This window comes from Cyprinus carpio, chromosome A20 (genome assembly GCF_018340385.1).
Source record: "Cyprinus carpio isolate SPL01 chromosome A20, ASM1834038v1, whole genome shotgun sequence".
NCBI classification, from domain to species: Eukaryota; Metazoa; Chordata; class Actinopteri; order Cypriniformes; family Cyprinidae; genus Cyprinus; species Cyprinus carpio.
The window spans coordinates 3,851,006-3,877,325 of NC_056591.1; the positions used below are offsets into that span (position 1 = coordinate 3,851,006).

A 26,320-nucleotide genomic window follows, 5' to 3' on the forward strand; every position below is an offset into this window, starting at 1 on the left:
CCCTGCCATCCCTGGTGCTTCAGGGCTCAGTGGGCTCCAAAAAGCTAAGTTCCCAGCTGCCGCACGGCAACGGTACAGCACGGGAATGCTCGTCCCCTCGAGTGAGGGTGCTAGAGCCATCAGGTCAGTCATCTGCTTCAGGGCACAGAAGTGAAGTGACTCCAGTTGCTATCCTGGAGGCCAGCCCGAGACGCTGGTTCCCTTAATCGACTTGTGTTAGGGGCTTCTTGTCATCGCGTAACACTAACGATGGACACCTCCCTCATGGGTCTGGGAGTGGTCATGAGTGGGCTCAGGGAAAACTCCATTTACTCAGAGCAATTTACATCCCTGGGCACCTGAATCAGGGAGCAGACATCCTGTCGAGACGGTGGTGGAGTTCGGCCAGGCAGATGTGGATCTATTTGCGATTCAGGGAACGATACACAATCCACTCTGGTTCTCCCTCATGCATCCAGCTCCACTTGGGCTGGATGCCATGGTGTAGACATTGGAAAGGCTTCATCCGCATGCCTTTTCCCCAATCGCTCTGCTCCCAGGAGTTCTGGAGAGAGTGCGCCAGGACGGGTCCATCTTTTGCTAGTAGCCCCTTTTTGGCTGGCACAAGTATAGTTCTCTGACCTTACATCTCTTCTCGATGACTCTTCCTTGAAGATCAGATCAGGAGGAACCTCCTCTCTCAGGCAGGGGGTTACATCCTTCAACCCTGCCTGGAGTTATGGAAACTGTGGACGTGGCCCCTGAGGGGGCACAGCTCATGACTTCCAGTCTCTCAACTGAGGTTGTTGAGACCATACTCCAGTCCAGAGCTCCCGCCACGAGGAAACTGTACACTCTGAAGTGGAAGCTATTCACTTCTTGGTGCGGACAGTGACTGCAGGACCCAGTTAACTGCCGGGTCAGTAAAGTTCTAGGGCAGTGGGTATTCTCGTTCCCAAAGTGTTTCAACGTAGCTCGAGTTCCCTGATGGGGAATGTCTCAGGTTATGTATATAACCATGGTTCCCTAAAGGTTCCCTACAGCTTGATGTATTTTGCCGTAACTTGCATGAGGTGACAACTTGCAACAGGTGACAGTTAGTTTCAGAAGTTTCAGAAGGCTCTTCAATAATTTAGCTTTATAAAGTACATTGTGCAGCAACTTTTATGTGCAACTGATTTAGAGAGCAGAATGCTGCTCTGCATGACTTTATTAGTGACAAAAATGACCAGGCATGAACATATGGTAAAGACAAAGTTGTTAAAAAAACATTCAACATGTTTAAAATCACATTGTTACATGTGACTCTATTTACATCAGTTTTTAAATAGACTTGTAGAGATGTTCCTGAGTTAAAATTAAAATTTGTTTAAAATCTACTCACTCTCAGGCCATGTAGATGTATATCTAAACACTAGATCCTCTGCAGTGAATGTGTGCCATCAGAATGAGAGTCCAAACAGATAAAAACATCACAATAATCACACTAGATCCTTGTTGACTCTGCCAGTTGATTAACTTTAACTGTGTGGTGAAAAATACAATCAGAATGAGAGTCCAATTAGGAGAGACTGACAGATACAAAACCATCACAATAATCCACAGCAACTACACTCCAGTCCATCAGTTAAATACCTTGTGAAGTGAGTGTACCATCTGGTGAAAATACGAATCCTCTGTCCATCTTTAACTTTAACTGTTGCTTCTGGTGAAAATACGAATCCTCTGTCCATCACACTTCTTCACATAGATAAAAAACCCAATTAGAAAAGAAAAAACAGTTCAAAAAATCAAAAACAAATACAATAGGGAAAGGACTTTTTAAAAACAGTTCAAACAGGCCTAAACAAATATGTTGATGGATTTTGATGAGGACAATAGGGGATGGACTTTTTCACAGGAGGAAGTGTTATTATGGATTATGGACTTGTTAGTTAACCACCTTGTTAGTTCAAACACCTTAATGATGGATTTGTTTCTTACAAACACACAGCTTTTCATTTTGCAAGATATTAATTGATGGACTGGAGTCGTGTGGATTATTTTTGGATTATTGTGATGTTTTTCTCAGATATTTGGACTCTCATTCTGACAGCACCCATTCACTGCAGATGATCCACGTTTGAGCAAGTTATGTAATGCTAAATTTAAATATATGTATTTATTTAAAAAAAAAAATTAAGTGGTGGGTCAATGGCATGTTCAGTGCTCAGGGCCATGTTCAGTTTTGTATGTATCCTAAAATGTGTGTGTGTGTGTGTGTGTGTGTGTGTGTGTGTGTGTGTGTGTGTGTGTGTGTGTGTGTGGCTGTCTGATTGAGATGGAGTGCTATAATGAGTGTCCTGTCTATTAAGTTTTTGATGAAGCAGGAAGAGAACAGAAAGACAATAAAGAGAGAAACAAATGGTAGAGAAAGCCCAACTTGAGAGACTGACTCAAGTGCCATTCACATCTCTACCTGTTCTCTGGAAGGATCCCTTTGTTTGTTCATTATTTCGTTCATTTAGCTCATTTAGTCTCACACAAATACTGTTTTTTTCATTGTTTGTTATCTTTCCCATTCTGTCTGGGTCTGCATATGTGTTTCAAATGATGTTTTGATCTTGAAGGGAAATTATTTTAAAGAATAATTTAATTTAAGGTAACAAAATGAGTCTGCTGAGCATGTGTGTGTGATATTTGCATTCTCCGTTCAACAGCTGTGTTGCCGTAGGCTGTTCAGTGGGGGACAAATTGAGCAACTCTCTCTCTCTTATTCTTTTTTCTCTGCAACTTCACTAAAAATGAACTGTGCTCACTGATAGTGTCGTTTATTTGCACAAAGACTCTGCGTTATTCACTTAAGGAATTCTGCATATCAGGTTATGGCAAAAAACATGTTTAAAGAAATAGTGAACACAATTTGTATGGCACATTTTCCACGTGTGATCTCAGCTGTGGAGGAAGCAGCAGTCCTTTTACTGACCCATGCATACTAATGTGTACGGCACACACGTAAATAGAAAAACACTTTCAAGATCTGGCAAGCTATAAACTGATTGGCTGTATTTTTATATATATATATTAGTCTGGATGGAAAAAAGTACCAGGTAGTTGAATTTGAATTACTTGTATTATATGCAATAAATATGAATTACTTTGATATGGACAATAATTGTAAACACAAAATATATACACATTTTCTTTTATTTATTTATTTATTTTTTTCAGACACAAAGGCTAGCACTGTCACATATCAATTTTATTAAAAAAAAAAAAAAAATAGGTTGCTTTGGATGAAAGCATCTGATACATGTATAAATGTAAATGTAAAATAAATGTTTTTTTTTTTTTTTTTTTTTTTGTGCTATTGTTTAATAGAACACTTAACCAAAAAATACAATTCTCTCATCATTTACACATCCATAAGAGGCTTAAAACTTTTTTTTTTTTTTTTTTCATGGTACCCGAAAGTAAAGAGTTAAAGGACCAAAAAGCGGCTTATTTTGTCTTTTCTTTTTATTCTGTCGCTGTAATCCCAGCATGCTCACTGATGCTATGAAAGAGGAAACCAACGAGGTGACCAATTAGTGGCTTGCTGTGCACATCTGGACCGAAGATTGGTGTTTTATACACAGCTGACAGAAAATGAATGCTGAATGTCATGACAGTGGCCCAACACAGAGACATGTGTAGAGTCATATATTCTCTTGGATTTACATATATTCCAAGTCAAAATGATTAACAGCACTCACATGAAAGAAGACGCCATGCAGTTTGTGGAGGTGTAAAATACTTGAGTAATTTTACTTGATTACTTTACTTTAGTATTATTTTGGATTATTTGTACTTTATTCAAGTACAATTTAAATGATTACTTGTACTTTTACTTGATTACATTTCTGAAGGAAGAACTGTTATTCATTTTAACTGTTATTCATAAAAAAAGTTTATTCATTATTCTTTCTGTTTTGATAGAGCCATTAGTGGTACTTTATATTAGCTTAATGCACAAGATTGAGTGCAAATAAATCAGTGATGAGAATTTAAATACAATTAATATTTTTTGTGGGAATGATTTTTAAGTAAATGCTACAAATCTCAAAAAAAATGTTTAAATGATCATTTTATGTTAAATTTAGTGATGTTCATGGTGGATACTACATCATTATATGACACATTTAGTAGCATTTTTTTAATCTTTATAATTTACATTATTTACCCATATAATAACATTATTTTATCATTAAAATTAAACTAATTACTCACAAAATAAAATCTAACAATACACAAATTATTAGTTATGCTCCAAACCTAAAAAAAAAAAAAAAAAAAAAAAAAAAAAAAACCTACCTGTATCCTGAAGACCTTGATTATCTTGTTCAGGTGTGTTTGATTGAGGTTGGAGCTAAACTCTGCAGGGACACTGGCCCTCCAGGATCAAACGTTCCCCATTCTTGTTTTAGACAGTGATGTTGAATAGACAACACTAAAAGTGGCCTTTCAAAATGTTAATGTCGTATGTTTCAATTCTATGACTCTCCTCATTAATGCAACACATTCTTGTGTTCTGTCTGTAATCTGTCTCTACCCTCTGCATCACATTGCTAATCAAAGGAATAGTTCACCCAAAAAATAAAATTCTCTCCCTCATGTCGTCCCAGATGTTTATGACTTTCTTTCCTCAGATGAACACAAGAAAAGATTTTTAGTCTGTATTGCAAGGGGACAGGACAGTCATATCGGTATTTGTATTTTTTTGTATTTATCGTTTCACTTAAGAAGACACTGATCCATTAACGGGGGGAACGAGTTACTGTCATATTCATTTTTGGATGTCCCATATTGCATTATACAAAGAAATATGTTTTTTTTCCCCTCTAAAACTCTTATTTTTTGTTCATCTGATAAGCGAAGTCATATATATAGAATGCCATGAGGGTGGAAGTTCCTTTTTAATCCCTTTCCCTGTATTTGTGTGTGTGTGTGTGTGTGTGTGTGTGTGTGTGTGTGTGTGTGTGTGTGTGTGTGTGTGTGTGTGTGTGTGTTCCACTGTGCTGTATTTTAAATGTTGTTGTTGCTCTAGATGTATGTGTTTGAACTGTGCATTTTTTGTGTAGAGAGAGAGAGAGATTTTCCTGACCCAGAGGAGTATAAATAACTGATGGCTGTAGGTAATCACTCCTTACAAATAAACATGTACTAAAGGTCTTCAAATGTAAAATAAAATAAAATAAAATAAAATAAAATAAAATAAAATAAAATAAAATAAAATAAAATAAAATAAAATAAAATAAAATAAAATAAAATAAAATGCACTTTGTAATAATGTCAAATTAAAAGTTTTACTTTTAAAGTGCATTTTAAAGTTGTATAGTACATTATTTGATTATCTTTTGCTGTGTTTTAAAGAAGTACACTTATTTTTAGCATTGGCTAACATACTAAAACATGTAAAGAGCTTGATTATAATTTTAACTGTAGTATGTTATTTGATACTACATTTACAGTTAATATATTTTAAATCTTCATTATTACAAATGTGTAATTACACATATATTTAAGTACATCACATACAGTACAAGTTTCGATAGAAATTACATTAAAATATGTTTTAGTTTTGCATAAATGCCTGTCAGAATATTTTAACTATATTTCAAAGACAATCGAATTATGAAATTATATAAAGATGTATTTAGGTTTTATTTAAATGTGTCAAAAAATACTCTTAGGTTCACTGCATTTAATATAAATTTAAAATATAAAACGTTTTCGTTTAATTAAGTGACATCAGCTGAAAAGTGGTTTCAGATAAAATATCACAAAAGCAGATTTATTTTCTTTGTAAATAACATGCAATGATGAATCATTCATAATAAGAATGTGTTTTAAGTAAATTGGGTCAGTTTTGATTCCATACTGACAGTAAATGGAGGGTTGAATACTGAAACAGTGCATGCTGGGATTGTATGCAGGACTCCAGTGTATGTTTGAAGGAACAGTGGGCTACATTCGATGAGCTTGGTCTGCCAGCAATGAACACAACCATGATTGACGGCTCTGCTTCTTTGTTTTTAACCCTCTAAAATGAGTCAATTTGTTTCTCAGTGAGTGACAGCACTCCTGACAACTGTGCATGAGTCACACATTCATCTTGAGTAGCTGATGCATAACATTCTTTCTTTTATTTTTTATCATCATCAAGATTTCAGGTTTCAAAGAATAGGGGAAAGTATGATTCTGGTGCTGGTCACCATTTAATTTTTTCACCATTTTTCATTTTTGCCTTCACTCATTTATATTAAATGGTCCGAAGGTGTGGTGACATTTACCCAGCAGAATTTTGCAGGGGAAAGAAAGTGGGACCAGATTTAACAAAACATGATCCATGATTAATGGCAATAAAATAAACATCCAAAGCTATGCCAGCTAGTGAACTGGCTAGCAAGGTCATGCTGAACCAAGAGCTACTGGTATTGCAAATTTGGGTCAAAGTTCACCACATTTAAACTAAATTTTAAATTTGCTTAGAGAAATTTTTTACTATCAATAGTCCATCAGGCAAAGTTCTTCATCACAATGATTTCTAAAAACATAAAATAGCATGCAAATATAAGTTGCTCAACCCTAAGTCAACAGGCCAGTGCTGCATAAATCTCACATTCATTGATCATATATTTTGGTATTAAACATTATATTAATGTTTAGAATTAATTTTAGTTTAATTATTTTTAATAATACTATTTATATTTAATTTAATTTTATTTCAGTTTTAGTTTTTATTTATTTCAAGTTAGTAATTTTAATTTTAGTGCTTATGCTAAAATTGATTAAAGGGATACTCCACCCCAAAATGAAAATTTTGTCATTAATCACTTACCCCCGACATCACACAAAACTAAAAACACCTCTCTTCTTCAAAGGAACACAATTTAAAACATTTTGGATGAAAACCGGGAGGCCTGTGACTGTCTCATAGACTGCCAAATAAATAACAGTGTCAAGGTCCATAAAAAGGTATGAAAGTCGTTGTCAGAATACTCCATCTGATGAGCAGTCTGGGTTATATATCACCGTATGCTGTGTATGCTCTTCTGTATCATCCGCACCACAAGGATGTGCTGTTTTCTTTCAAATCAAAGCTAAATACAAGTGGAAACAGCGCATCCTTGTGTGATACAGAAGAGCATAAGCAGCATACGGTGATATGGGGAGACACAGAGGAGACTGCTGATAAAGGAATTGTCATTATTTTTTTGTTTTCTTCGCTTACAAAATGTGTTCCCGTCGCTTCATATAACCCAGATTGCACATCTGATGGCAGATGGAGTATTCTGACGACGACTTTAATATCTTTTATGCACCTTGACACTGCTATTTACTTGGCAGTCTATGGGACAGTCACAAGCCTCCTGGTTTTCATCCAACATATCTTAAATTGTATTCTGATGATGAACAGAGCTTTTACGGGTTTGGAACGACATGGGGGTAAGTGATTAATGACAAAATCCTAAATTAGGGGTAAAATAACCATTCAAATAAAGACAAATTTCAGAAAACAAAAATAATTTTATAAATTAGTAGTATTAATATAAATTAGTATTAGTATTCAATACAGCTTTATTTCAATTAACAAGTTTTAAGTTAACTTTAAGTTAGATTATAACCCTGTCACAAATGTCAAGTTTTTTTTTTTTTTTGTAAAATTAGCTTCAGTTAGAATAGGCTGAAGATTATAAATTGTTTGACATTTTTTCTTCAGCAATGGAATGTAGCATATCACAACCCAGGACATGTCAATTTCCCAAAGTATTTTGTTTCTACTATCCACATAAACAGGCTCTCGGAGAAAGTGTGCACATAGATATAAAGGCATAAAGCTATGAAAATAATTCTCTTAGGGGAATGAGGACACATCACTCCCCTTCTCTGATGTTTCCCGCTGTCCCAATAAATAGAGGATTGGATGAGAGCGTCTCCTCTCCCCTTAAACCCAATAAAGATTTAATTAGTCTTCCCTGATCTCACAGCTGCAATTAAAACCTGACATCTCGTCAAAGAAAGTGAGAGAAAGGGAAATGCAGCGAAAGTAAGAAGTGTGTGTGTGTGTGTGTGTGTGTGTAGGTAACCTGTTGCAGCTATGGATGCCCTAACTGTGATTGTCTGTAAAATGAAGCCGCTCTACATGTGTTCACCTCCCATGGCAAAAGCACATCATAAAAAAAAAAAAAAAACACTGAAAGGCTTTGATTTGTGGTGAACGACTGATGCTGCTTCCTGTTGTGAGAGAAAGTACATTTAAGCCTTAGTGCTGCGCCCTACTGGGTAAAAATCACAGGAACCGACTTCAGTCAAACATCCCTTCAGATGTATTACACACAAAACACATACATATATTGAATAATAGTGTTATTTAAACAGCAGGATCTCCATTTTCAAACAGATTTCATACATTGTTATTTTACTGAAAATGGTGGCTTGGCCTTTTTCCAGAAGGCCATTTAGACATGAAAGGATTGATGTTGTTTAGCTTTGTTTATTAATGACTGAAGAGATCTTTTAAAGTTTGTGAAAGTATGAACACATAATCTTACCAAAATAATTAATTTTAAATAATATAAACTGCATAGAAGAGAAATTTTAATTCTTATAGACTTTAGGGTAGTGAAATATTTATTTTTTAACATGATTCAGTGGGTTGCATGGTTGTTTAACATCATGCCATTTGCTTAGAGGATGAAATATCTTCCTAAAAATCTTTTAGTAGGCAAAAATTCCTTAAAATGGTTTTGAAAGTTGTGAGGTTTAAATGTTACTTGTGCAAACTCACCTCTGGTTTGTTGGTGTGATGTGACTGCTGATGTGTTTCCTTCATTTGTCATTATTTCAGGTTCTTATTGTTGTGTATTCTGCATTAAACTCTGGTCAAATTTTGAAATTTCCAATCAGTATTTGATGTTTTAAATCAATGGTTGTTTTGGTTTACAAGCTTTCTCACTGCAAATTTCATTTTGAAATTCATCACATTAGTGACTTCAAAGGAACAGTTTGTTTAAAAATTAGTTCTGTACGTTTATGTCATTTCAAGGCGTTTTTTTATTAACACAACTGTCAAGTTGCCACCAATATTTTTTTCTATAGAACTATATACCCAACTTAGTGATTAATTCAACGTAGGGTACCTGGAAAAATGTGCTTCTACCTGCAAGCAAAACTCAGAACTCAAAAAAGAAACAATACAGACAATTCACTGTCTTATTTTTTTTATTTTATTTTTTTTTTTGAACAAATTCTGATTGCAAGAGCATATTGTCATTTAAGACAATTTTTTGCAAGTTTCCTTGCATAGTACCATGTTATGACCACAAAGCATATGTGACATATTAAATAGCTCATAAACTAATACATTTTGAAGTTTGCATCACATTAGCAGATCCATATGTATTGCTTTTCTGATGTGGTAAGTTTGCTCGGTAGCTCACCTGGTACTAATATAAAAGCTCAAATTCTTGTAGAAACAAGGCAAAATGCCATGGTTGCTACAGCAAGTTGTTTATAGGTTTAGGGCAGGGTTTATTGCAGGTGGTACATTATTTTCAAACACAATAGAGAATTGTCCTTTTAGCACCACTCACTGACATTTCACAGGCACATTTTTCCAATAAATCCTGATTTGGGTTAATAATATGAAGTAGGTTCTTTGATGAAGCTTTTATAGTAGTTGTATCCATTCCGTTGTGTCCTCTTGTTGATCCTTTGGATAAAGTTCCTCCAAACGTCTTGGTCATTATTATGTATATGCATGTATTAGATCTTAGAAACTCAACGTCCAGTTATTTGTTATATTTAGATGTTGTTACATATTTCAAATTAATATATACAATGTTTAAAAAAATTGCACTTTCTTGTCAAATAAAATAAAATAATTTTACATTTAGAAGAAACAGTTTCCTTAAATGTGTGTGTTGTACTGTAGTATCTTATATGGGTATATCTGTTGGCCGTGGTTTGTTTAAAAAGAACTGAGAGGACAGAGAGAGAATCGTATTTGGCGTGCTGGAATAAATTGGTGTTAGAGCACACTATAAGCCATGCTTGCTTTAGCTGATAAGCAAGCAGTGTAGAAGCAGATGAGATCGAGCAAAGCACTGATGCATATCTGCGATGGCGAGTGAACGGGATCTGGCTCAGACTGAGCTTTAATGAGTTCTAGAGCACCATGGCCTGGCTGCAGCATTTGATCAAAGACGCCTGGTGGCCTACACCACTGTTTAGCATCACAATGTCATGCAGTGCTCAGAGTCAGACTACCAGCACTCCACACAGATACTGTTTCAGGAACAGATAGATTCTATATTTGATATGGCAAATGTTAGAATGGGCTTGTCACATTTCTCTGAGGGTTATTAATAAAGTTCCATTTTGGAACCAGGACAAATGCGCCTATATGTATGATAAAATAATCTTTAGCCTCTCTCTCTCTCTCTATTTATATATATATTTTATTAGACATCAAGCTTTATCTAAGTTTTCATGTAAGAGGTTCAGTTACACTGATTTTTATCTCAGCTGAGGACTGAAGCCACAGTCAGCTTAATAACACATGATAGTTCTTCATTTCTTTTTTTGTTCTGGAATTATTTTATTTATTTATTTTTTCGTTCTCAAGGATCGTAAAAGCATAAAAGTGTGATTTAACTCAATCACAGCAAACAGCTATTTTATTATAGTTTCAACAAGAAAAGGCAGTTAAACATTTCTTCACAAATTCTCCCAGCTCAAATCTTTTTTATGTTATTTATAAGTTGAGATCCTAAAAAAATTGTAAACACAGTGACCCTGTGGCACCCTCAAACATTGCTCTGGGGTGCGTTTCCCAAAACCATAGTTGCTAACTAAGTTAGCAACTTTGTTGGTTGCAATGCAATTTCCCACTGCCAACCAACTAAGTTGCTAACAGGTTAGCAACTATGGTTTTGGGAAACGCAACCCTGTTTGTTTAGGTAAGGGCATCTGAGCATTTCTTTAGTCAAAGCTAGTGAAAATGAGACAAAGATGACACTAAATTATCCAATTATTTTCATTTAAAACAAAAAAGTTAAAAAACAAAGCACAAGATGTGGAAGGTAGGAAAACAAAAGGTCTGTTTTTAATATTTGCATGTCTCAAAACCCTTTTTCCCCTTTAACATTTCATATAACAAAATCAACCTTCCTGAAAGTCATTGTACAATTCACAAACTAAATACAATATATATGCAAAATATTGTTTGGTTCCCCGCATTCATCTTCTTTTGTGTTCTGCAGAAAAAGACATACATACTGTTTCACAACACAGTCATTTTAAAAAGTTTATTATTTCAGGAACCCAGGTTTACAAAACAAGGACAATTTGAAATGCTCAATTATTTTTATTTTATTTATTTATTTTTTTATTGGACTAAAATGACAGCTTTGACTATTTTTTTTATTTATTTTTTTTTGTCCAAAACAATGATTATATATAACTATAAAACCAAAATTAATAAATAAATAATAAAAATTTAAATTTCAAAACAAATAAATTAAATTTAATTCCAATTTTCCTTTTAACCAAGAATTATATTTTTATTGATTTTTTTTTCCCAATTACATTTGCAATTACGATAAATAAATAAATAAATAAATAAGTAGTAAACTCAGTGTAGAGAGGGTTTGGCATGAGCCTGCATTCCCTGACAGCTGCAAAAGCATTTGTAGAAAGAAACAGCAGTGGAGTATGGTGATGAAGTACACAGCAGTGGGGGTCTATGTTGGAGAGGGTTTGGCATGAGCCTGCATTCCCTGACAGCTGCTCAATTAGACGTTTCAGATAACACACCCTTAAACGGAAAAAGCTGTTTCAGCATGTCAAACCTCTTGTAAACTGTCTGAATGGATTATGCTGGCTACATGGTGGTACGGTCTAACCAGAACGAAGGAATTAGCTAAAGCTGTCAGAGTTTTACGTGAGTTCCAAGTGAACTCATAATTAGTCATGTTCTAGTGATCACCTGATTTCTGCCTGAGCGTAACTGGATGATGTCAGAAGATATGATTCTCAGACAGAATGTTCAGAACGTTAGATACATATTTTTTTCGTCTTCTTTTTTGCTTACCTCTTTTTTTGAAGGTGTATATCCTTCTGAAAGAAACCATAACTTACATTTCAAGTTTTATTTTACATTTTTTAGTTATTTGTTTATATTTCCACTTATAAAGTTAATCCTGGGTTTAACCATTTTCCTGACCTTTACAACTGAACAGGTTGTTTTTGCTACTGAACCTTTAAGACTCAAATACATAAATTACCTTTTAATGATTGGCTAAGCTCTTCACATATGAAGTGAGCAGCAATATTTAATTCTAAATGAATTTAGTTTGAATAAATGGTCTGGTTGGACTGGGGGTGGTCTTTTATTTATAAATATTCCAGTTACCAGGTAAGCGAACAAGCAAGTTTACTACAGCAGAAAAGTTATACCCATGCAGCCTTATTGTCTTCAGAATGGCCTTTAATTCTTAATGGCATAGATTTAACAAGGTGCTGGAAACATTCCTCAGAGATTTTGGTCCATATTGACATGATAGCATCACGCAGTTGCTGCAGATTTGTCGGTTGCACATCACATATCATCATCTGCTGGAAGTAGCCATCACAAGATGGGCACACTCTGATCATATAAGGATAGACATGGTCAGCAACAATGCCAAGGTAGATTGTGGCGTTAAAACGGTGCTCACTTAGTACTAAGGTGCCCAAAGTGTGCCAAGAAAATATCCCCCACACCATTACACCAACAGCAACATGGATCCATGCTTTCCACACACACAACATCTTTATTAATCAAATTATCAGCCCTGTAATCATAATTTGTGTTTAAAGTAATGGAAATTGTTAGTTTTACTCAACCAATAGTTAAAATTTTCAAAAAAACAAAAAAACAACAGGTACATTTTTCAAAAAATAAAAAAATAAAATAAATAAAATAAATTTATTCCAGTGATCCTATGTTGAAACATTCTAAATCAAACTCTTTCAGAAGAACTGAATGTATGATATGACCCTTTAATTTTAGGCTGTTATTGTCTCATCTCTGTAGCTGATTTGGCTTTTCTTTTCTTTCTTTTTTGTTTCTTCTTTTTGTCCCAGAGACCTCATCTGGTTTAATCTAGATCAAATGTCTACATTTTCCAATGAGTTATCATTTCGGTTTACCAAGAACAGAATATGGTCCTGAATATCAAGGTACAGTAATAATCCAGTCTTGCTTTATTTCACTTACAAACACCACACAGGGAATAATAAATCACTTGATAAAATATGAGATGGCTGCACTGGGGGGAATGTGGCTAATGTTGATATTTTCCTCAGAGCGCTCTTTATGCACCCTGACAGGATCTTTCATCTCCTCCTTTATTTCACTCATTTTATCGAAGTGACGTTATACAGTACAAGAGGAGAATACCTTACCAAGGTTAATCAATGTTTCTCCCTGAGTGAGATTTAACTCAGTGCCAGCAGAAATATTCACATGTAAGCTTGAACATTAAGTATTAATAAGCCTATACAGACAGAGAAGCAGAAAGACCCCGTTTTGAACTTGGCTGTACAGTACATTCAGTGAATAATGGTAGCATTTCTCTAGACTCAAGAATCAGAAGTGAACTTAAGCTCGAAAAGCTCCACCAGGAATAAAGGCGCTTTGTAGTGAAATGTAAAGACTCTTTCTTCTTCAACAAGCTAGTCATGTCAAGGTTTGGCTGGTTAGCATGGCCCTGTTAGCCTTTGCTGGTACAGTCTTGATATACAATAAAAGTTGGTGGGAGATTTGCTTTAGAACCATTTTTGCATGTATAACTGATATTTTACAAGTGCTTGACATCTTGTAGCTTCAGAACAACCTGATTTTGACCATATGATATATAGATATACTATTGTAAAATAATTTTCCATTAAAATGAATAATACAGGCAATCATTTCATTAATTACACTCTTATTACAAGATCCCACCTGCTCTATATATCTGAAAAAAAAAAACAGTGTAAAGTGTAAACTCTTCCAAAAAAGTATTCATTAATATAGCTTGAATAAAACTGTCAGATTCTAGTAACCATCTGTAAAACAACTGAAATATATGTCACTTCCATAAAATCAATGTCACTTTAATTTCTGAATTATTTAAAGGGGTCATATGATGCTGCAAAAATAACATTATTTTGTGTATTTGGTGTAATGCAATGTGTTTATGCGGTTTAAGGGGAAAAAAACAACAACACTATTTTCCATATAAAGTACATTATAGTTTCTCCTCTATGCCCCAGCTTCTGAAACACTTTAATTTTTGCAAAGCTCATCGGTCTGAAAAGCGAGGTGTGCTCTGATTGACCAGCTATTCAGTGTGTTGTGATTGGCCGAATGCCTCAAGCGTGTGATGGAAATGTTACGCCCCTTAACACACTATGCCTTCTCCCAGCAGCACGAGACTCAGTTCAGCTGCTCTGCTCGTGCACATCCCATCATCGCTTTCTTTTAGCAGTTGAGTCAATGTACTGTTAGGAGCAGGGGCGGCGTTTCCGTATGGCAGAGTATGGCAGTTGCCATATAGCCCAGTCAGGTGTGCCATAAAAAAAATTATCCAAACTTCATAAATCATATTATAATTCATTATTATTATTTAAAATCAGAGGGTTTTATAAAATGCGCTGCACACATCAGAATATTTGGGTTGGATTGTCCTGGAACAGTGTTGAAATACAACTTAACCACTGATTTCTAGTCATGTCCTCTTTTGGAAGACCAAACAAAGTTTCACTTCAACGAAACACACAGCGATTCCACAACATGGCAGCTGCGGCAACAGAGAGAATAAATGTTACGCCTTCTTTCTTTGCGTAAACGTGCAAAGCTTCCCACATAGTGATGTAGAGATGTGGTGGCGTGGTAGAACGAGCCATTTTAGGGGGGTGTGGTTGACTCTTAACTTTTATAAAGAATATCTCTTTGGATTTGAGACTTAAGTCTTTGCAACTTTAAAGATCGTCTTTATGCACCAAGCACTTGTAACACTCCAAAGAAAAATTGAAATCGCATCATATTTAATAATAAGAGAGTGGATGACAAAAAGTTTTAAAGAAGTCTGATAAGTGCAGTGTCTTAACTCAAAGTGTGTCTTTTTCTGCTAAAATCATTCTCTGTGGGGGTGTACCAGCCGCTGCCTCATTACCAATAATAATAACATTACATTTGAGAGGTATGCTGTGAGTTAGAGTATGAGAGGACATTGATGTGAACCTACTAGCAATCTGATCCCAAATTAAAATGATCCATTTATGCTGTACTCCTTACCACTTACACCTGCTTCTAACCATGTGGGAAGCAATAAGCTATCTCTATCATGTAAATCTATTGAAAATCTAATAACCAGCCATTTTTTTGATTTTAGCGTCACGCTGGATAGCCCCACTGTGACATCTTCACAGGCCCACTTCTCGTACATTAAACATCAAAAATCTTCTAATTGGCTGTGGTTGTGTAGAGTCACACACAAGTTTTGTATTCAGTGTGTAACAGCCTTCATTTTCCTTAGATGCTCTGTCAAAATCACTTCCTATTCCTTTGAAGTATCATATAGTATTATATTCTAAGCTGTTTGTTGTGTCATCTGATAATTATTCCTTCTTTTATACCCATAATGCACTCACATTTATAATGTGGGGTTTGTGCTAAACTTATTCAAGAAGAAAAATTTAGCATGTACAATACACATGGGCAACATAAGGCTCAATGTAAAAATACCTATACATACAATTCACTGCAGTTTCCAGTTGAAATGAACACTAGTGAAAATAAAACACCAACAACTTTTTATTCCTTTTCACACAAATTATGATTACAAGGACAGATTAACAATTAATAAAGACTTAATTTTGCATTGTTCCTTGCACAATATATATACACACACACATATACACACACATACTCACTGGCCACTTTATTGGGTACTTTTGGGTACCCAATATATATATGCCTTTTTTTATACTATTTGTCATGTTTAGCATAGGTGGTACATTTTTTCAAACAATATATAACACAAACAATAAAACATCACCAACTTCAAAATTACATTTCCAAACATATTATACACAATCAACAATCAACGTAATAATACATTGCCAGCTTCACATTTATATGTTTGCTGATAGTATACTGAATGCACTTTTATCACCACTTACTGGACAATTCACTTCAAAAGTGTCATAAAACATGCAAGAAGCAACATAATATCAGTTCAGCTGTTGCCACAGGCATTTTCCTATCGAGTCCTATGATGTTTTCATATATGCTAAAGTACCCTAACTTTAAAACATCAGCATTATTTTACTTTAAATACAAATAATTCATAATACGGATGACTTGGGTAATATGGCAAAATTACAGCTTTACTGAAAATAACACACAATAAAATGTTCTCCTTACAAGTGAAACCATTATTAATAAAATGAGGGATGTCGTATTTTACTCTTTTGTTTGGATCAGAATTTAGTAATGTAGTGATAGTCTGGGTTTGGGACAAGGGTAAAGCTATTAAATATTCATTATTAAATAGTCAAATAACAAAAAATAAAAATAAAAATACAAACCCCTTAGGACATAAAAGTGCCAGTGATTGAAGAAACACTCTTATATCAGTGTCTGACACTGTTGACTCATTTTGTTCACATTTTGTTTTCACCATGGAATACTATTTACCATGTAGTGAACAAAAAATAGGCTTAACTAGCTAAATAATCTTTTTTTTTTTTTTTTTTTCTGGTAATTGCAATCACAAGCATGTCCAGCATCTTCTCTGGTCTACTGAATAACTGTGTTCACCTGCCAGTGAGGAGCAGAAAGCACAGGTGTGAATAAGATGTCACTCTTCGCTTTTTTCCCACCTTAAAAGAATGCGGCACCTCTACGAGTCACTTTTCCATCTAATTACTGTAGTCACTGACAGCATGGTAGGTCGGTAATTTGATTTATATTGAGTTACACAAGGAATGGATTAACAGCTAATAAAAAATGCATAGCGCCACCCTTGCAGTCACCACATTTGTCACAGGCCTTTACTTTCCTTCATGTGCCCTTTATGCCGTGCTTTGAGCAGAGAATGAGAAATAGACCTGCATATTCATTCACATTCGGTCTTTTTTCCTACTCTCTTCAGGATGCTCTTGGCTGGGGAAAAGAAATAGATTTACAGGCCTTCGTTGGTTCATGTTATAGTTGTAAATCGCTCCTGATGCTACGTGTTATTAAGCTACTAGAGAGCTAAATGTACACCACTCATATTGTATTATTTATAATCTTATCTTTTTTGTTTTTCTAGGATGAAGACATACAAATAGAGAAGGGTGCAGTTATTGGAATAGAATTATCCAGTAGAAAATACTGCATATAAAAACATTATTCTTATGTACCGCGTGGAAATTACTTGATATTTAGAGCATGCATGTATTGTAGTTATTATTGTTAGTTTAGTTTAGTTTAGTTTATTAATTTATAAAGCACATTTCAGAACAACAGAAGTTGCAAACAAAGTCCTGTACAGAGGTATTAAAACAAAATTAGAACAAAATTAAAACAGAATTAACACACTAAAATAAATAAAAACATAAAAATAAAATGTAAAAAAAAAAAATAAAAAAAAATATATATATATATATATATATATATATATATATATATATATATATATATATTATATATATATATATATATATATATAAACAACCTCAATTAAAACACGAAGAATACAGATAAGTTTTTAGGGGATATTTAAAAGTAGAAACAGAAGGGGAATATATAATATTGAGAGGAAGACTATTCCACTGTAACCAGTGGAGAGAGGCAAGCATAGGAGTAATGTGCAGACACTTTTTAGTGCCAGTCAATAGCCTGGCTGCTACATTTTGAACCATCTGCAGATAATTTTCGGTTGAATTAGGCAAACCCAGGTATAAAGAGTTACAATAATCTAACTTTGAGGTGATAAATGCATGAATAACATTTTCAAGGTCTTACATAGAGAGCATCATCTTGATTTTGGCAATAGATCTTAGCTGAAAGAAACTACTTTTAACAATAGCACTAATCTGCTTATCAAAACTCAAATTGGAATCAAAAATGACACCAAGATTTTTGACACAGTCATGAACATTTGAAGAAGTTGTAAGATAAATTGTGTCTCTGAATAATATGAACAAGTGGAAGCATATATAATGCAAACAGAAGAAGACCCAGAATGGAGCCCTGGGGTACACCATAATGTATTGGAGCCTTGGAAGAAAAACAATTCCCTACTTTAACCAAAATGTTCTGAGGTAAAGGCAAACCACTCCACACAGGCCTGAAGCCCAGCTACATGTTCTAAGCAAAAGGGTATATCTACATGTCAAACACTTAAATCAGCAAGACTAAAATACCCCAGAACCTGCATCCAGAGTGAGTAAGATGTCATTTAAAACCTTTAACAAAGCAGATTCTGTGCTATATATCTCCCTGAAACCAGACTGAAATTTGTAAAAAATACTGAAAGCACTCAGGTAGGTACAGGAGATGTAGTTATTCAATTTATGCTGATCTAAAGTAGATTTTTTTTAACAACAGCTGTACTGGAACATGTTTGAAGTTAGTATGTACCACCCCACACTGACCAGTGAACTATTAACAATGGTGGTCACAACTGGACTTAGAACTGAAAAAACCTCTTTAAAAAATATGTGAAGGCAGAACATCAGAAGGGCAAACAGAGGATTTCATACTAGATACAATATCATTAAGCTGTGTGGGCGACACAGGTTGAAAACGTGATAGAGCACTGTCACAGGGGGACATTTCTAGGGATGAAAACCTCTGAGATAGAATATTAGAGCTGTACCCTCGGGAATATTAATACCCTCAATTTTATGGATAAAGTGTGTTAAAAGATGGTCACACAGGTCAGTAGAAACATCAGGTAGAACACTAGAAGAGGGATTTAGAAGGGATTTAGAGGGATTATTCACTTAATAATCAATTTAACTCATTAATTACAATTAATTATAAAACACATTAGAAAATGAATACATTCACAAATCTACTTTTAACTTGTACCAATGATTTAAAAATACCGCAAAGGCCTCAACCTCGAGACCTTCCCCGCTAAACTAAACATCTGCACTACTGCACAGCTTGCTCTAAAAAGGCCAATAAGATAATAAAAGATGAAAAAGGCACATATTTATAGTGTGGTGGGATCATCTATGTGTTCACCACATTGATTTTAAAGAGACAACTGTACGTGATGCCATATGTAAGCAGAGCGCTACGATCAAAGATCATAGAAGATAATGATCAGCATACAGTAAATAAAAATTACCTACACCTTGACCTACATTTACATTTACATTACATTTACATTTAGTCATTTAGCAGACGCTTTTATCCAAAGCGACTTACAAATGAGGACAATGGAAGCAATCAAAACAACAAAAGAGCAATGATATATAAGTGCTATAACAAGTCTCAGTTAGCCTAAACACAGTATACGAAGCAAGGGCTTTTAAATAATATAATAAATAAAAAGAAAACAGATAGAATTGAAAAAGAATAGAGCAAGCTAGTGTTAGAGGTCTTTTTTTTATAATTGTATAATAAATGAAAAGAAAATAGATAGAATACAAAAAGATTAGAAAGTAGTTAAAATTTTTTTTTTTTTTTTTTTTTTTTTTAAATAGAATTAGAATAGTGAGTGAAAAAGTTAGAGGGTCAAATAAAGACGGAAGAGATGTGTTTTAAGCCGATTCTTGAAGATGGCTAAGGACTCAGCTGCTCGGATTGAGTTGGGGCAGGTCATTCCACCAGGAGGGAACATTTAATTTAAAAGTCCGTAAAAGTGACTTTGTGCTTCTTTGGGATGGCACAATCAAGCGATGTTCACTTGCAGAATGCAAGCTTATAGAGGGCACATAAGTCTGAAGTAATGAATACATGTAAAGGGTGCAGAGCCAGTGGTGGTTTTGTAGGCAAACATCAATGCCTTGAATTTTATGCGAGCAGCTATTGGTAGCCAGTGCAAAGTGATAAATAGAGGTGTGACGTGTATTCTTTTTGGGGCTCATTAAAAATTAATCTTGCTGCCGCGTTCTGGATTAATTGTAAAGGTTTGATAGAACTGGCTGGAAGACCTGCCAAGAGAGCGTTGCAATAGTCAAGCCTGGACAGAACAATAGCTTGAACAAGGAGTTGTGCAGCATGTTCCAAAAGAAAGGGCCTGATCTTCTTAATGTTGAATAAAGCAAATCTGCAGGACCGGACAGTTTTAGCAATGTGGTCTGAGAAAGTTAGCTGATCATCAATCATAACTCCAAGGTTTCTGGCCGTTTTTGAAGGAGTTATGGTTGATGTGCCTAACTTGATGGTGAAATTGTGATGAAACGATGGGTTTGACATCAATCTTTCATTCGTTATCTGGCTCGGCTCGGTGTTCATCTTCAGTTCTCTCTTCACAGCAGTTCAGTCAGTGTACTCTTTGAGTAAATTAATTATTCCGGGATATTGGTTTATTTGAACTCAGAGGGAGTGTCAGCCACATTAAAAAAAAGTTAACAGCTTAAGTCATTTGTGGATTAATGCTTATTGGAGACGCGAACCGTTTCAAACGATTGAGTTCGATTTGGTGAACTGGTTTAAGAAGATCCGGTTACATCGAGTGATTCGTTCGCGAACCGGATATCACTAAACTGCAGTGCTGTGAACGCGCTCCTAATAGACCCGGGAGAGAAGACAATGCTGAATAAAGTCATAGTTTTTGCTATTTTTGGACCAAAATGTATTTTCGATGTTTCAAAAAATTCTAACGGACCCTCTGAAGTCACATGGACTACTTTGATGATGTTTTTATTACCTTTCTGGACGTGGACAGTATACCGTACATACATTCTTAATGTAGGAAGAGAAAGCTCTCGGACTAAATCTAAAATATCTTAAACTGTGTTCCGAAGATGAACGGAGGTCTTACGGGTTTGGAACGACATGAGGGTGATTCAACCATAACGTTATGAAGCAACGAGAATACTTTTTATACACGAGGAAAACAAAAATAACAACTTTATTCAACAATTCCTCTCCTCTGTCTCTCCCCACATCACCGTAGCGGCATTTTGGAAAATATGAGCTGGACGCAGGCAGCGTACGCTATACTGTGTCAGCCGCGCCACAAGGATACGTTTTCTGCATGTATTTACACTTTGGTTTGAAAGAAAACAGCGCATCAGTGTAGTGCGGCTGACACAGAAGAGCGAAAAAAAAAGTAAAGTTTTTATTTGTTGCAGTACTTATCTTGGTCTAAACACCACCATGTAATTCATTTAATTGCAATGTTATGTTTTAATTAATTGACAGCTCCCGTTTTTGAGATCGAGAGAGAGAATGTTATTGTAGCATTTGCAGTCTAGTGAAAGGGATGTCCAGTCTTCTTGTTGGAGACCCTTATTCGACACAGCAAGGGGCCAGAAGGTTTGATCTTTGAGAAAACGAGTCCCAAAGTGATTTGTACAACTCTGCTGCTTATAGCACCAACAGTTTCAGCACAAACTTGCAGGGCAAGCAATCTCAGATGTCTAGACTCTCTTTCTTACAAGTTTTGGAGAATTGTTGTGATCACAATTCTTGTGAAGTTTGTTGACTGAGGGAAGAGCTGCATACAACATGACTAAGGAGAGATTGCATTTCAACCCACCAGCATGTAGAGCATTTTGGCAGTATCCTTGTGAAAGCAAATCAAATATTTCAATGTGTTTGGGTTTCAGTATGTGTGTGCATGCATAAGTAGAAATGTGTAGGTGTGTGAGGCTCAGTAATGCAGTCATATACCTGAATGACAGAGACAGATTGTGTTTATGGCTCCTGAATAACCCCCTGACAGTGTGCTATAGAGCGCGACTGTCACATTCGACCTGTCAATCATTTTTAATGCTGTCCTCCAACTGATTTTGATCATCAAAAGTGAATTCAAAATAACTCAAATATATATTGAAACTATTTTAGCATAGTTTTACAAAAATAAACACACACAAAAATGTCTTATTTTATAAAATAAATCTACTAAAATAACATAATTGCAATCTTAACATACTATATATATAAAATTTCATGACTGCAAAAATATACCACATAACTTCACGTCAGTGCTACTTCTATCATAGTTTTACAATAATGATTTTTGTTAATATTTTGAATTAGTTTTTAATTAAAGTTTTAAAAGTAATTTTGTATTGTCTTTTTGTGATTTTATTTATTTGTTTTTGTTTCTGCTTTTGCCTCCTTTTCTTCTTTTAAATAAATTAATTTAGTTGCATATTTTAAATATGTTTATATAGTTGCATTTTTACATTTTACATATTAATGCATTTGGCAGATTTTAAATTTAGTTTATTTAGTATTTAATTATACTTAAACTAAAAATTAAGAAAAGTTGCCTCGACATTTAGCTGAAATAAAATAAAAGTAATATTAAAATAAATTTTATAATAAAATATATTTTAAGATTTTATTTCACTTAATGTTTTTTTTATTCCAAATTATTTATTTATTTATTTATTTATTTATTTTGTTTGTTTTTAGTAAATGATAATAATCCTGCATCACATGAGGAGAAAGAGAAAAAGTTCAAAAGAAGACTATTAATAGACTACCACCTATTGGCTGAATTGCTTGTGCAGGATAGTGATAATAGAGGAGAGAAAGGGAGAGAAAGAGAGATGCAGTAATTATAAGAGAATTAAATAGAGGAGAGTGAGCTCTAGCCAGATTAAGGCTGACTGTCAGAACAGAAGGAGAGAGCAAATAACAGGATCTCTCCCTGCCATCCCTCCATCTTCAGCTTCATCTTGATTTTTCACTCCCAGTATGTTTATTGTGTGATCTTAATATAATAAAACGCATCAGACTCCGAGATCTGATTAGATGAGCTGCATCGTCGTAAATAGCGGTCACACACCTGTGACCACAGATCAGATATTAATGAACTGAATTCGGTCACCATAATAAACTTATGGTCAGGCTAATTAAGCAACATTAAATGAGCAAGAGTGCTGCTGTACTGAATATCAGCACAGCTGAGATTTGGCTGTAGTCAGAACAACAGTACGATTGTAAGTGTGTTGCGTACCTAGCATATCGCACACTTAGCCTCACTGATATTGCTTGTATAAGTGTTGTATAAATGGTAATACTGAGTCATTTACATTTTTTTTATTACCTATTCATATGTCTTTCTCTGTTAAAACTTTTATAAACTGTATTACTTGAAAATTTTATTTTTTTTATAAAAAAATATATTTATTTAATGGTGGTATCATTTATAATATAATATAATATAATATAATATAATATAATATAATATAATTAGACAAGTGCCGGTATTCGGTAATAATATATCACTATAAATAGACAATGCACGATATCGGTTAATGCGTCACAACACCGCTGTATGCCACTGTAAGACCTGTGTGCCACTCTATTCTGAATTTGGGATGCATTTTAAGAATACTTTTCCCATCAACTGGTGAAAATTCACAACACCACTGTATGCTGCTTGAAAGACCTGTGTGCCACTCTGATGTAAACAAGCGTGCATTAGAAGCACATGGGGGAACACACAAGCACATTCACTCTCTGACAGTAGATGGCGCTAAACTGCAGAAAATTCAGCCGTTACCCTGGAAACCCCATAAATAAAGCAGCTGCACTACTTTCTAAAATGTATTAAAATAGATTTAAATAGCCATTCAGATTTTTGGATTTGCAATGGTGTTCATCACCAAATATTTAAATATATAGACTTCATAGGCTATTCATTTTCAAACTTTTTTTAAAAAATTTATCTGGACTACAACATGCCCTAGATATTTTTTTGAAAGTGTTTTGATTCTTTATTGTTCGTTCACACTTTACATTAGGGCTTCATTAGTTAACATTAGTTAATACATTAGTTAACATAAACTGCCAATGAAAAATTCTTCTGAACATTCATTAATCTTAGATATTCCAATATTTTATAACACGTTAAAATCTAAAGTTGCAACTGTTATTTAATGAGCTAACATGAACTAAGACTTGTATTTTTTAACAAATATTAATAACTTCTGTAGCAAATGTAGCTATTGCTCATTGTGAATGTTAATGCATTAACTAAGGTTAACTAATGAGGTCTCTAGAGCCTGGCACAACTTTATATTCATTAAGTAATTAATTTATGTAATATAACTTTTACACGTCCAGTTTCCAATACATAGAGTACCACTGGCCTATAGTATATTTATACTGTAAGTAATTTGTTGAACAGTAATATTGATGGTTGTGTGGTTGTGGACATGCTCATGAATGATTGCTGTTTGGTGATTTGGAGATTGTTTTCACCATTAGCCCTACCCACTTTTGGCCACTTGTGTGTGCATTTGGTGCATGAGTATGCGCCAGTGTGTAAATCATTCTCAGCTTTTATTCAAGGTCAACAGACAAGTTTAAGAAAATGAAGTAGAAAATGTAAATCAAGATGCCCTTGTATCCATTTTTAATGATCAGATTCTGATTTCTGAATTATTATTTTTTGTTTATTTTTGTGTCCACAGGTTTGATTACCAAGAGCTGCTACACAACTCCAGTTTTTGCCTTGTTCCTCGGGGCAGGCGGCTCGGGTCCTTCCGCTTTCTAGAGGCCCTGCAGGTTGGTGACTCTGAAGTTTCCATACTTCCTTTCATAACAGTGTTTTTGATTGGCCTGAATGTTTTTAAGGCTCAGCCATTTGGAGCCCTGAGGTTGCACTACCCTGACGTAGAGGTTATTGATATTGACATTCTGTCATCTTTTCAAAAACACCCAGAGATGATTCTTATATTGAAGAGGAGAGGTGAAGAGAACTATTAATAAACCTCTCTCTCTCTCTCTCTCTCTCTCTCTCTCTCTCTCTCTGTGTGTGTGTGTGTGTGGTTATTCATTAGTTGCGTTCTCTACTCTGGGGTAGTGCAGCAATTTCACATCTTATTTTCTTATAGAAAAAAATCAGTTCACTGTGTCTACCATCATAACTTTTGTGCAATATATTTTATTTTTGATGTTTGTGATACCAATTAAGCAATCATTTTAATCTAAGTTTGGGGTGTTGAGCTGTTCTGTGAACAGTAAAGTTTGTGAAAAGCAGCCTACAAGTCAATAACACCTATGGGTAGTGATGCAGAAAGCATGAGATGAAACTTTAGCTGAGTATATTAATAGCTGACTGTCATAAAACAGAATCAGTTAGTGCTGCACATGGAGGATTCTAAGATGAACAGAGAGTTTGAATAAATTCATAAATATTAATTTGGAACATTATAAAGTTTACCATATTTTTTAATTAAATGAATGCATCCTAGGTAAATATCATTTTGTTTCTGTTTAAAGAATGTTGGTAAATGGATAAATAATAAATAAATAAAACATTTAATAAATAATAGTTAAAAACATGATAGGTGTCATAGCTGCAGGCAGGCAAGGAGAGTGGATCTAAATGCCGCTTAGATTCATTTAGTTAAAATGAACAAAAAACAACAAGAAATTCAACTGAAGAAGGCAAAAGACAAATGCAACAGCAAAGATAGTAACCACCACAGAACGGCAGAATGAGCATGATTTAAATACACAGTAATGAACCAAACTAGAGACAGGTATGGGACATAATAGTAACTATGGCAACCAAAGAGAACATATTAGAACTCATGGAAACACAAGAAACAGTTGCTGCATCTGAAATTGTACACTTATCTACTTTATAGTAGTATGTGGAAAAATAGTATGCTACAAAAGTATGTTCAAATTTACAGTACTCATAAAAGATTATGCAAAAAGTACTCAGATGACTTTCTACTTCCGGCGAGTTTCTGAAGTGTGCGTATGATGGACACTTTACTATCTCATGAAAACATGGCGAATGTAGTACATCGACATTACATTCATACTACACACACTCATAATAAATAGAACATACTTTTTAGTGGTTGTGAAGTAATTACTTAAATAAATAAACATCTGCTCAAGAGAGTATGCGATTTTGGCCACAGCCAGGAACTAAATATATGAACTAAACGTGAAGGTACAAAGAAAGAAAAGAACATCAAAATAAGAGTCCTCAAATGTGAACTGAATGTGACAGTAGTAAGGCTTTGTGGTACAAATGTTAGTGACTGCAGATACATATTTATAGCAGTCCATGTGTTACTTACTCTCTGAAAAGCATCTAATAATTATGAAGTTCACTTTATGAGAAAGTTCCATCCTCTA

The 26,320-nt window shown here is 34.6% G+C and overlaps 1 protein-coding gene across 1 annotated transcript in view; it reads left to right on the top strand.

Moving 5' to 3' along the window:
- Positions 1 to 249: 249 nt before the first annotated feature.
- The window catches only part of LOC109084266 (exostosin-1a-like), an 81,657-nt gene continuing 55,586 nt past the window's right edge, over positions 250 to 26,320 (top strand). Inside the window, exons 1-3 of the mRNA XM_042777217.1 lie at positions 250 to 317; positions 655 to 861; positions 24,634 to 24,727. Coding sequence (XP_042633151.1) covers positions 250 to 317; positions 655 to 861; positions 24,634 to 24,727 — 369 coding nt within the window. The remainder of the gene's footprint in view (positions 318 to 654; positions 862 to 24,633; positions 24,728 to 26,320) is intronic.